General features: G+C 41.6%; 1 protein-coding gene across 4 annotated transcripts in view; it reads left to right on the forward strand.

Moving 5' to 3' along the window:
• LOC121697118 overlaps nt 1–13,015 on the forward strand; it is a 38,325-nt gene extending 25,310 nt beyond the window's left edge. For 2 of the 4 annotated variants that reach the window (XM_042078438.1, XM_042078437.1), the window contains exons 2-3: nt 11,345–11,817; nt 12,327–13,015. In XM_042078438.1, coding sequence (XP_041934372.1) covers nt 11,430–11,817; nt 12,327–12,835 — 897 coding nt within the window. In that variant the 5' untranslated portion in view covers nt 11,345–11,429 and the 3' untranslated portion in view covers nt 12,836–13,015. Of the gene's footprint in view, nt 1–104; nt 320–11,344; nt 11,818–12,326 lie in introns of those variants that run through there. The other 2 variants (XM_042078439.1, XM_042078436.1) reach the window with 2 other exon arrangements.
• Nucleotides 13,016–13,473: the final 458 nt, after the last annotated feature.

The following is a 13,473-nucleotide window of genomic DNA, read 5'->3' on the forward strand; positions in this document are numbered from 1 at the left end:
GGATATCATATTGGGAGGGGCACAGTTTGTAGACACTTATTTGTTTCAATCACAGAATTTTAAATGTTGTATTTAAATAGTTAGCCTTTTCAGATATGGTTGGCAGTTGGTCAGATGAGGGGAGGAGAGTAGGCAAGGACTGACTAAATAAAAAGATCCCTCTGGAGGCAGGGACTGTAAAGTCTGGCAACACTGAAACAGCAGAGAATTAATCTTAACCTATAACTCTACCTAATCTTCAGTGACAAGTATAGGCTACATATCAAATCCTCCCTCTACTTTTGTGGACACAAATCATAATGGAATCAAACACCTCCAGGTAAATATTATATTTCCACCATTCTTTAGGCTTCACTTTAACTTAGCCTACCCCATATCAGGGGTGGACAGTACCTAAGTACATTTACTTGATTACTGTAGGCTACTTAAGGATGATGTTTGATTATGACGTAGGCGCCGCACTAGTGGCAGCCTGTTACAGCAGCTCCGATAACGTTTTTATGTAGGTCCTAATTGTCTTTTTTTGTGCGTTTAGTTGTGCTTTCTGTTGGCCAAACACCTCATTTGGTTGACATTTCTCTTGCCGAAATGGATATCGTGTTAGAAAGATTACTGCTGATTCTCCTGGCTTTTTTTTTTTACTTTTGTTATGCCTGGTCACCATGCCAACGGGAAAATTGTTTACCTTCGCAACAGGGGCGGAGTGGGGCACTAAAATCCACCGGGAAAATTCTGACGGCACCGCCAACGTAGCTAGCGACACCAGAAGTAGCAGGGCGGTTGGTCCTCCGGTGGGCTCAGCACCAGCGGAGAAGCAGTCGTCCTGGGGGAGGTGTAGCTAGGGTAGCTCTTTGGGGGGTCGCAGATCGGGTAGCTCCGGTGGGTCCAGCACCGGAGGTAAACAATTAAGTCCCTCTCCACAGCAGGAGATAACAGGCGTCGAGCTAAGGAGTTGAGGGCCTATGAACAGCACACGTCCAATGGTCTCATCAAAACCAGCTACAAAGCACACACTCTCTCTTCTCAGGGCATCTGGGACTCATGAGCCTTCTCCTCTCTGAGGAGATGGAACCTTCCCATTACCCGCGATTTCGTGGGCATAAACAAAAAACAAAATAATCATTGGCTGATAGTCTGGCAGCCAAATGCCATAATTTAGGTGAACCTGGTTTTGTGGGTTAAAGTTTTTATATTGCTGTTTCTTGTTGCCAAGGAGTAACTCAATAAGATTAGAGAGGGTGCCCAGTGACTGTACGCAAAAGCCACGCCCCCTAGTTATTGTTACTACGCCCGTCAAACTCAGAATGGAGTTGTCTAGAAATTCAATGGTACAGTAGCTGTTAAGACTCTAAAAGTTACAGCACAAGAGGCTCTTTTAGAGAGCCACGGACCTAAATTCATTTACAATCCGTTGAAAGACTGCAGTATGACATGGAGACACATGGATAAAAACTCCTTTGTTGGGTGACAAACTTAAACGGGAGGCAAGTGTGATTCACTGATATTAATATTAGCTGTGCTAGATAGACTTGCATGCATGTTACAAGGACACTGGGCCATGTCATGTAAGGAACATGGTGCTGCCAAAAAACGGAAACATAGCCTACGTTGCAGAGCCACTTCAACTTTATTATTATATGGTGAATAAATGTTACACTACTGTGCACAGCCCCATGCTTCTCTGACGTGGCGAAGCTTGCACGTTATTAGCAGCGGTTAGCTAACTATGCTAACGTTAGTTATCTACAAGTCTCCTCCAAGTGACAATCATTACTATTCCGCGCGCAAACATGGGGGCGCGAGCTTTGCCCACATTGTCTCCGAACTTCCGATTGAGCAGTACATCCATTGCGATACATCGAGATAGCAGAGCTCTATCGAGATGACTGGCATCATATATTATGGGTCATCCTAAAGTTAGGAACGTTTATTTAGGATTTTGGTGACTTAAGACATTTCTGTTATACAGCTTTCCTATCTGAAGTTAGGAAAAAACTGACTTTGGAGCGGCTGTTCTGTAAGTTAGCCTCTCTATCCTCTTCTGCGTGTTATCCCAATGAAGCTAACTAGACGTAGCTAGCCGACCGGAAGTTTAAAGACAACGTGGAATTTAAAAAAATTGGGCGGGGCTGAATAAGGTGAATACAATGCTGGCAATGCTGAAAACAATTAACATCCTCATTTATCTTACTTACATAGAGTTGACTGTGTGGCCTAATCCACAGATGTGGTGGAGCACTGTTTTAGTTATGGTTTGCTAAGGAGTAACATTAAAGGGACACCAGGCAACGTTTTTGTGTTAATTACTCATCTTCGTAAGTCGGTATGGTTAAATGACTCATTACAGGGCGAATGAAGACTCTCTCGCCCGCCCCTATTGCCTGTAGGCAGAATATCCCGCTTGCAAGTTCAGTGTATCGTACCCGCCGACCGAAGCAGGATCAGTTTACAGCACAGAGGCAGGCTAACGAAATGCTAGCGTTTGTTGCAAACGTGTGTATAATGGCAGAGCCGGCGAAGAAGCAGCGAAAACCCTTGACGGAAGATGCAAAGAAAAGGAAAAGAGCTTCAGACCAAGCGAGGGGGAGTTTTGTAGAGAAAAAGCATCAGGCTTGCCTGGTGTCCCTTTAAAGATGCAATGTGTAGGAATTGAGGTAAAAATATCCAAAAAATGAGCTACACGCATCAAAAGAATGAGAAGAAATAAGGGCGATGATGTCATTAAAAAAATGACAAGGTATAGTCAGAGAATGTCTAATAAGGGGAGAACTGCCACTCTCGAAAAACTTCCGGTTTCTGAACTGGTTGCAGTTCCTTCTGTGGTTCCACATGAGGGCGCTCGCCCACGAGTGCAGAATGCATGGAGGTCTATGGAGCTTGATAGTATATTTTTACTACCATATTTCTCTTAAGACTCAATCAGGACGATGCAAGATCAGGATCCAGGCTTTATTCTTTTCAATGAGGGGCCAGTGGCCCTCAAGGGAGAGAAGTACATGTTTGTTTCACCCCATCATGGATTACACCAGATTCTCAGTATTCTCTGACTTCTCTGACAACACAGAAACAGTCTACCATATTTAAAGTTACACACATAGAGAAGGAGTGACCTCTAGGTCCAACCCAGTTTGAATATGCAATAGAAAGGGAGGATGAGGATTAGGCCTTCATCTGATCTGGTCAGCTTCTATTGCCTTTTATTAAAACTACCCCCTTTCCTGGGAAGTCCTTCAGAGGCCTGGACACATGCTGTTCTACAAACATTAACATAAACAATAAACATTAAATTAAAGTGCAAGACTGAAATATAGAACATGTATGTATCAAAATAGAAATATAGGACATATATTAAAAAAAAATAGAGGTAGTTGTGTTGTATATTTCTATAGTCTTAACAGTTACATGAAGTAACTGGGGGGGGGGGGGTTTGGTAGACAGGATCCTAGTTTCCTAGGTTCCTGGTTGGCTGGTTGGTGGGGGGGGCTGTCAGTGATGGGAGAGTGGGTAGAGTGTTCAGCATCCTGATTGCTTGGTGGATGAAGCTACTTGCCAGTCTGGTGGTGCGGGAGCGGAGGCTCCTGTACCGCTTTCCAGAGGGCAGGAGGCTGAACAGTTCGTGTGCAGGGTGGGTTGTATCCTTGACAATCATTAGTGCTTTGCGGGTGAGGCGGGTGGTGTAAATGTCCTGCAGGGAGGGGAGTGGTGCTCCAATGATCCTCTTAGCTGTGTTAACAGTGCGCTGGAGGGTCTTCCTGTTCTGATCTGTGCAGCTTCCGCCCCACACTGTGATGCTGCTGGAGACGATGCTCTCGATGGTCCCTCTGTAGAATGTAGTCATGACAGGAGGCGTGGCACTTGCCTTCTTCAATTTGCGCAAGAAGTAGAGGCGCTGCTGGGCTTTCTTCGCCAGTGATGCTGTGTTGGTGGTCCAGGAGAGGTCGTCGCTGATGTGCACCCCCAGAAATTTTGTGCTGCTCACTCTCTCCACAGCATCTCCGTTCATTCAACTTTTGACCTATAACCATGTTGAAGTTATACAAACTACAATCAAATCTGAGATTTGTCAACGACAATCAGGTAAAAGAGACAAATTTAGCCGTCTAGCTCCATTGACTCCCATTCATTCTGCACTCATGGCGATCGCCCCCAGTGGAAATCTGGTGGAACTGCAACCAAAATTCGATACAATGGGACTTAATACGGAGTGGCCAGGCTCTCCGTAGATGGGCTCTGGTATAGTGCTGCAGAGATATCAACCTGAATTAGCATGCTAAATTACTAGCCACAGCCCAACAGGTGTCATAATACCAGTTTCGGCCATGGGAGGCGGTATGCAGGCAACATAGCTGCCAGCCAAACTGCAATACACGTTTCTTGGTTGTTACTCTAGGGTAGACCAACTCACTTTCTGGAGGTATACTGCCCCCATCTTTTATGGAATGTGGTGTATGAATTGATTTTTTGGCGGACATTACACATGGCACCTTTAACCCTTTGCTTTAAAATAGTGGAGATCTGGGACAAGACAATTTAATCTAATTTAACATAATTACAGAAAACTTAATCAAGATTGAAAGGCATTTTTCTGTGTATCGGTGTTGTGTTAATCCCACATATGTCATTTGACTGTCCTTTTCAACTCATATCACTATAAAATCCCATAAAACCGGACGAATATCAAGGCTCCCAATATATTTCTATGGAGCCATAAGGTGAAGTTGCCTGCACGGAGCTACTGGACTGGCATTGGCATGGAAGAAAAATGTATTACAAGTTGTCTGTAATTTACAGTTTTTCTCAGTCGCTTTGGTGGTTTTTTCAGATCAGAATGAAAATTCTCATAACTATTAGTTCAACCTCCACAACATTTAGTCATTTGTGCACATCATAGTAGCAATTTCTCCTTCCTCTGAACAAATTGCAAATACTTTTGGACATGTATCAGTTGCTTTCATACAATTCTCTGCTGTTTTTTAACATTATCATTTGCTTATGTCATGTCAGTCAATATTAACTATACTTATGAATGCTGAATAGTCGTTCCCAATAAAACTAATAGTCTTCATTTCATTGCTTGAGTCATTACATACAAAATTGTTGAACTAGTTATCAAATTCTGTCACAATGCTGTAGAATTGCAAAGAGCATACAGTAAAAATGTACATATTCAGTGTCTTGTACTCACTTACTCACCTAACTACAGCAATGTGTAACTTTACTGTAGTTTTTTAAAGGCTGTGCAAGTGCTGTATAGTGCTGTCTTGAGCATGTTCAGGTAGTGTCACCGAGTTCTGACCTTTTGCATTGGAAAACACTGAGAGAACTGTCATAATGAAAACATGACAAAGCCATTTGACTATCTTGTTCATAAACGATGGTGTCAAGACTTCTAATTTTGATGACACTGACAGTTTCATTGACATGAATACCTGCTTTTGAGGAATGGACTATCCATTTTGAGCAAGTGACGTGCTTTTGCAGGTCATCCACTATGTTTTGCAGTTTGCTCTAATTGTTTTGAGAATTGCACTAACTGCTGTGCAAATGTTAATAGTGATGTGAGAAAAGCACCAAAGCGACTGAGAAAAACTGTAATGTTTAAATATACAAATATAGGCATGATCTAATTAAATATGTGCTGATTTGCATAAACTTTAAAAAAGCTAAATCTGAACATTGGATAAAGCCAGGTTCAAAATTACTTTTTCATTGTGTTGACATATTAGATGAAAAGTCTTTGACACAGGGAATTATGTACTGTATAGCCTATCACCTTTAGTTATTCAGTAAATCAGAAAAACTATTTGCACCATGTTCTTAGGAATAAAATGTCATATATCAGGCTAGGAATAATACATCAACAACCCCCTCTGTAAAAGCCATCTAAATATAGTTAGGTATAAGACTGGAAACTTTGGTGTATGTAGGTGCTTCTGAAGTGCAGATGTCATTCTCAGAGTGGGAGAGGAAAGTCATCCAGGTGCTAGCATCTCTAGCACGTCTTTTAAGGTGTTGAGAGGGAGGTTTACTTACTGCACAGCTATGAAACTGACTGCTGCCCTCTTTTAGCTGATGTACTTTAGCTCTGTACTACTGTTCTAGTTTTCATAAAATATACGGTACATTTATTTTTTATTCTTTATCGCAGTAGTAGTCTATGCTCAGAGCCTAACCTTGTCATTCAGAAAGAGAATATTCATTTGTAAGTATTGATCCATAGACATGCATTAAAATACTAAGGCCTATTAATACACACAGGTCAGTCTGACTAATGAAAAGCAAAATTATTTTAAAAAAAAAAATCCAGTCTTGATTTTTGATTCCACTCAACTGAAATACTTAAATTCCCATCCCTAGTTGACATAGTATATAGCCTACTGGATATTAAAGTGTGAGTTTTTAGTTTGAGTTCACAGTCATGGAGCCTGAAAACGAGGAATGCTACTTCAGTTGCAAATTCAACTGCATTTGAAGAAGGATTCATTGATTCGTAACTGAGCTCAACCAGTCTATCAGAAAATGTCAAACTTGCACCAGACTACATTTTGGAGATGATCAGATGTGGCTGCAAGAGTGAAACCCCTTGTAGATCTAAGATGCAGTGTCCAGGTTAATGGTGTGCCTTGCACAATGTTCTGTGCATGTTTTAAGGTAGCCTACTGTAGGATGTTCAAGAACAAATGAGCCAGAACTGATCAAAACTAATAGAGGAAACATACATATTCAGAATTATTACAGGAGATATCTGAAATTATGAATTCATTATTTGACATAGAAAAGGGTTAAATTTCCCCAATTTGAATGCATGAAGTATTGTCTGAAAACTATCACACGGCAAACTGTTTTTAGTACATTCTATTTGAGTTGATTTGCTTTTGATATGTGTACTCACCTTGAAATTAGAGGTATTTCCTTTTTTTTAATTTTTTTTTTTTATGATTTCGGCACATAGGGCTTTAAGGGTTAATATATGAAATTGCCCAAGGGATATCACTGGGCACCCTCCTAAATATTAAAGAGCCACCCCAAGTCAACAAGTTTAAGCAAAAATAAATCAATTACTGACAAAACCAAGTCTGACCCCATGACTCCCGGACTATTACTGAAATACAGAAATGCATTAATTGGTATAGAAAAGAGTTAAATTGTCCAAATTTGAACGCATGAAGTATTGTCTGAATAACTATCACACAGAACAGTATATTTTAGTAAATTTTATTTGAGTTGATTTGCATTTGATATGAGTAGGCCTACTCACCTTGAAATTAGAGGTATTTCCTATTTTGTTTTTCTTTATTTTGGCACATTGGGCTTTTTTCATATTTAAACATTAAATTACAGAAAACTTGTAATACATTATTTTTTTCATATTGATGTAAGTTATCAACTGGGGAAGTTTCATAGTGATATCTGCTAGTTAATTTGTTTACCCTATTCACCTGAAGAGTCTCGCCTTACATTCAGCACATTGAACAAGAAAGGGTTAATATATGAAAATGCTCAAGGGATATCACTGGGCACCCTCCTAAATCTTAAAGAGCTACCCCTAGTCTACAAGATTCTGCAAAAAAAAAAAACTTTAACCGACAAAACCAGGTCTGACCCCATGGCTGCCGGACTATGAGTATAAAATTCAAATAAAAGCAACATGTATAGAATGCTGTAAATCACAGAAGCAAGTAAATTACAAAGCATTCTGGTACATGGAGTAAATTCATACAGTAACAAAAGGGTAGTACAAGGTTATTAAGCATGCTGAAAAACGTCAATTTTACAGGTGCTTACATATACAGACAGTCCCAACGAGTTCCACAAACCATTTATCAGCCTGAGTGGCCGATTAGTCATAGGCTAGGCCTTGGCTACATATCAGACTAGCTTGTGCTAGTTTCTGCCTATCAATAACTTCAATGCTTTAGCTCCGCTAACCTTTCTCTCTGCCTTCCATCCATGTGTAAAACAGCAAGCAACCACGCAAATCCGTCGACTGTCAAAAATCCTGTAGATTTCCTCGAACTTGATCACTTGTAGGGTCATGCCATTACACAAGGGTCCGCTCATTTATCCCCTACATTTCTGTAAATAAACTTGACCTGCATTGGATAAACCAGAAACACATTCCCCATTCCCAGGAGGCTTTGCTCTATTCTAGCCTAGGCCTGTGTTAATTTAAGAACGAACAAACAAATTAAATTGTTTTTTTTTTTTATTTGTGACCATGAAAGTTCTGTAACGTCTGAATAAGCCTAATGCGCCTAATGAATGCACACAACGGCGTATTATACGGCACTCTTCAGAACGGCGTATAAAGCGGCGCGTTTTCACACATTTTACGGCGCATTTCACGGCGTCACCTCTAATCGCGCCGTAAAGAGCGGCGTAAAAACTGTAAAAACGCCGCTACTGACGCCGTTTGTGTCGTGCAAGAACCAGACGTAATTGTGGCACTCTTGGCTTGCCATATCTCTCTCTGCTTTGCCATATCTCTCTCTGCAACACTACCAACTTTTCAGCAATATGTTACTGCCATACTAGAGAGAATAAAACACTGGACTTGCTTTATGCAAACAATAGGGTGCCTACAGGACAATGCGGTGCTTCCCTAACAACAAGCCATGGATAACCAGGGACCTAAAGGAGGTGCTTAACAGAAAGAAGAGGGCCTTCAGGGATGGGAACAGAGAGCTACTGAGGAGTGTGCACAAGGAACTGAAAATAAAGCTGAGGGAGAGCAAAGAGGCATATAGGAGGAAGCTGGAGAGTAAACTCCAGCAAAACAACATGAAGGATGTGTGGTTGGGAATGAAGACCATCACTGGGTTCAAAGCGAAAGGGGCTGAGGCTGAGGGAAACCTAAACAAAGCCAACTAGCTGAATGTGTTTTTTAACAGGTTCAGCACAGGACCCCCTGCTTCCCCCTCCTCCTCAAATCCACCACCCCTTCAGCTGCATCCTCACACCTCCTCGACCCTCTTGATCACCACCATGGACTGCAACACAGCGCCATTAGCAACCTCCTCTGCATCAGGAAATACAGGGCCCTCCTCTACCTCCTCTATCAGCCTGTATGTTTCCAAGAGCCAGGTAAAGAGGCAGCTGGAGAGTCTGTGTCAGAGCAAAGCTGCAGGCCCAGATGGCATAAGCCCCAGGATCCTGAAGGCCTGTGCAGAACAGCTATATGCGGGATTCTACAGTGCCTATTCAACACCAGCCTGTGTCAGATGAAGGTTCCAGTGCTGTGGAAAACATCATGCCTTGTTCCAGTACCCAAGAAGTCTTCTCTATCAGTCCTCAATGATTACAGACCAGTGGCATTAACATCACACTGCATGAAAGTGCTGGAGAGATTGGTGTTGGCACACCTCAGACCTCAGGTGACCACCTTAATGGACCCACTGCAATTTGCCTACCAACATGAGGTTGATGTTGAAGATGCCATCATCTACCTGCTTCAGCGAGCCCACAACCACTTGGATGACGCTGGTAGTGCAGTGAGAATAATGTTCTTCGACTTCTCCAGTGCCTTCAACACCATACAACCTGTTTTGCTAAGAGAGAAGCTAAAGGATGCAGGTGGAGACATCCATAACATCATGGATTGTTGATTACCTGGCGGAAAGACAACAGTTTGTACGGATGGGAGGATGTGTGTCCAAGAAGGTGGTTAGCAGCACAGGAGCACCGCAGGAGACTGTACTCTCTCCTTTCCTCTTCACACCTCGGACTTTCAGTACAACTCTGCAACATGTCATCTGCAGAAATACTCTTGATTACTCTGCAGTTGTAGGGTGTGTGAGGGATGGGGAGGATACTGAGTATAGAGAACTGGTGAACAGCTTTGTGGCGTGGTGTGGAAACAACTCTTAAATGTGGCCAAGACCAAAGAGATGGTAGTGGACTTTAGGAGGGCTAGGACAAAGTTCAACTACTGTCTCCATCATGGGGGAAGAGGTGGAGGTAGTGGAAAACTACAAATATCTTGGTGTACATCTGGATAACAAACTGGACTGGAAGTGCAACACTGAGGCTGTTTATAGGAAGGGACAGAGCAGACTATACTTCTTGAGGAAGCTTCGGTCTTTTAATGTGTGCAGCAGAATGTTGAACATGTTTTACCAGTCTGCTGTTTCTAGTACCATTTTCTTTGCAGCCATCTGCTGGGGTACCAGTATCAGGGCAAATGACACTAAAAAACTCAACAAGTTGATCAAAAGAGCTGGCTCTGTAATTGGAAGTACACTTGAACCCCTAGAGTTAGTTGTTGAGAGGAGGATGTTGCAAAAGCTCCTTAACATTATGGACAACACCTCACAACGACTGAACGAACTACTGGTCAGAGTGTTTTCAGCTGGAGGTTGCTCCAACTTCGCTGTAACAAGGAGCGTTACAGAAAATCATTCCTGTCCACTGCCATAACTATTTACAACAACTCCCCTTTGTGCCGTGAGAGAAAATCTTATGCTGAGAGTCAATGCAGTTTACAACCTCTTTAACAGAGATTATATCCAATTGTAATTTATTTTTTAACTTGTATGTATGTTTATGTGTGATATATGTTTATATTATTATTTGCTGCTGTAACACTATAATTTCCCTTTTGGGATGAATAAAGTAATCTATCTATCTATCTATCTATCTGTATTTTACTTGAGTAATGTTTTTGGAAACTTGTGACTTTTACCCCACTACATCTGAAAGACAAATACTTTTGCCTATAGGCAACATATGGAATATGAGCATGAAATACTCGTTATTTTAAAGTACATTTGAAGTGATCCTTTAAATGCAATGATGTGATAAAGTTAATTTTTCCAATAGTTCAATTTGAACTTGGCTGTGGTAATGATACAGCAGACAGCAGATCTTTCATCAGAACATCCTCCATGATCAGGATAAAGTTGAAATTAGACAATCACCTGAAATTCACCACATAGCTAGATTTGTAGCCTATACATCTACAATAATAAACTACTCATAATTGAGTTATACTGTTTCACATTCGTCAGTATAAATGTTTAACTCAAGTACAAATCTGACTTTCACTTGTATAGGAGTAATATTTGACAAGGTATATCTATACTTTGACTTAAGTGAAGGCATTGTGTAGGCTACTTTGTCCACCTCTGTCCTCAACAAAATAGCACAAGTATGAAATCTGCAGCTCCGCACAGCCCAGAATAACAGGTTCCTTTGTGTTTGTCATTGACATAGGGAGTCTGATTAAGGGATCTTTCAGTAATACCTGAGGTGTTAACTAAACACCACTTGAATCACAGAGCGCTGTTTAGAAGTTACTTGAAGAAAGCATTTTATCCCAGTAAAGCTCCTCTCTTCTAACCAACAGTGACCAGGAAGTGACCAGGGCTATTGTCCTGTCTCTGAGAGATGGCATATCTTCGTTCAACAGCCTCTGTGATTCCATCCTCAATATGGACCTAACCTCTCCTGACACTTTTGATTATGAACACATCAGAGTGCTGATTGTCAACACTGAGCAGGCCATGAGGAAGACTACGCAGGAGGCCGAGGGGAAACTGGGAAAACTGGATGAGGACACAGAGAACCTCACAGCACAACTGCACGCGCTTGCCAAAGTGCGAGATGACAATATACTCAATTTAGACCACTTAAAAACCAAGTTAGATGCTGAGACGCAGTCCTTAAAAAATTCAGAGGAAACGCTGGAGCAGGCCAGAACACTTCTTCAAAATAATGAAGACGTGCTTAACAAACAGCGTAGCAGAAAAAGTACTGCTACTGCTATAGCGGGTGCTAGCCCAGCAATGCTAATCGTCCCAGTTATTGGATGGATAGCTGGTAAGGCATCTTTTTCTCTGGTTTTATCTACTCTATGAATAAAGATGCAGTCAGGTATTGCGCAGGAAGTCGCGTTTGTTTGTGTTTATGTTTATGTATATTTACATTTATTAGCAGATGCTTTTGTGCAAAAGAAACCTACATTATATTTCATATATTTTTTTACGGTGTAGCCTATTCACAGTATGGGCAGCTAGCAATTGTGAGGAGATGATTGTTGAATGTGACACAAAAATTGCTATAGGTTTCAAATTGCACAAAATCCCTGACTACATCTTATATTGCCAGTAAATATCATCAGTCAATATCCACATGATCATAAACATCTGACATTAGAGTGAATGCTTGATGTTTATATTCTGAAATTTAGCAAGAAATCTCACCAAGCAGAAAGGTGTCAGGTGTAAAGCAAACACAAGTTCAACAGCAAATATAACCATATACTCTACACTATAGCCAGATTGTCAGTTGATATAAATCTTACATTACTGGTGTTTGTTTCCCCCCAGCAATAGCCATGGCAGCTGGTGGCGGTGTGGAAATCAGTGAAGCTGAAAAGGCAGTTCACGTTGCAAAAGAGGAGGTGGAGAAGGCTGAGTGTCAGGTAAAGACTTTCTCTGATAAGGTTTCTGACTATCAGTCCAAAATCTCAAAATCTGAATGCGATATCAGACAGACAGACGGGGAACTGGAACGTGTCCGAGGAAGAATCTCTGGGGTTCAGCAGCAGAGAGTGGCCTTGGCAGAGTTCCAGGTGCAGATGCGAGACACTGTCCACCTCCTGGGGTGCCTGAATGGGGCAGCCAATGCACTGGAGCTCCAGACCAAATGCTTCATCCTCCTGGAGCCTGTGATGAAGGTGATTGGGGAAATGGTGAAGGTGGCTGGGGGAATCCTGGGGAAGGAGATTCTAGAGGATGCGGACCTGACTAATCTCATCAATGCCATGAGAGAGAAAAGCAGGAGACTGGCAGATATTTGTGCCTCACACGACTCTTCAGTTCTTAGTCCTTATTAGATATTTACATAGTTATCATTATCTGTGATTTCAGAAAAAAATATTAATGCCTCTTCCTTAGTTCAACTACATTTTGATCTGTGTAATTTAATAAAAGGAGCTAAGGGACTGTTCGTTATTTATAAACCGGGCCACCGGAGGAAAATAGGGGAGGGTCATGTCTTTTTATTCTTTGTTGAGGGGAGGGTCACCTAACTTTTTTTTGTCTATTTGTATTTTGTATTAATGAAAACAAAATCAAAGTGGCTTGTTTGATTGTTGATTTCTGTCGCCATATAACGTTCTCTTTCATTCCATAGCTCTGTCAACATTGAACAATGAAAATAAGGGAGATTTCCCGGGTTTCTCACGCAAAATACGGAAAATGTCAACATTCGTCCCCATTAACGTTGGAAGGGTTGGAGCAACAAAGTAGCCTACTTTATTCACGCCTAACAGCCTATATCCATTTGGTCAACTTTATCCAGCCCTAAAAAAGCTAAATTTAATTTTGGTTTACTTGTAGTTTAGCCTTAGCCTGGGTGTTCCCATGCTGCCTTGCGCGCGATTTGATTCACGCTGCTAAGGCAGCCTGGAGACCATGGAGCAAAATTTCGCCTGAGATAGGGAACCAATCACAGAACAGGGGGGAAAGCAAG

Source organism: Alosa sapidissima, chromosome 22 (assembly GCF_018492685.1).
Source record: "Alosa sapidissima isolate fAloSap1 chromosome 22, fAloSap1.pri, whole genome shotgun sequence".
NCBI classification, from domain to species: Eukaryota; Metazoa; Chordata; class Actinopteri; order Clupeiformes; family Clupeidae; genus Alosa; species Alosa sapidissima.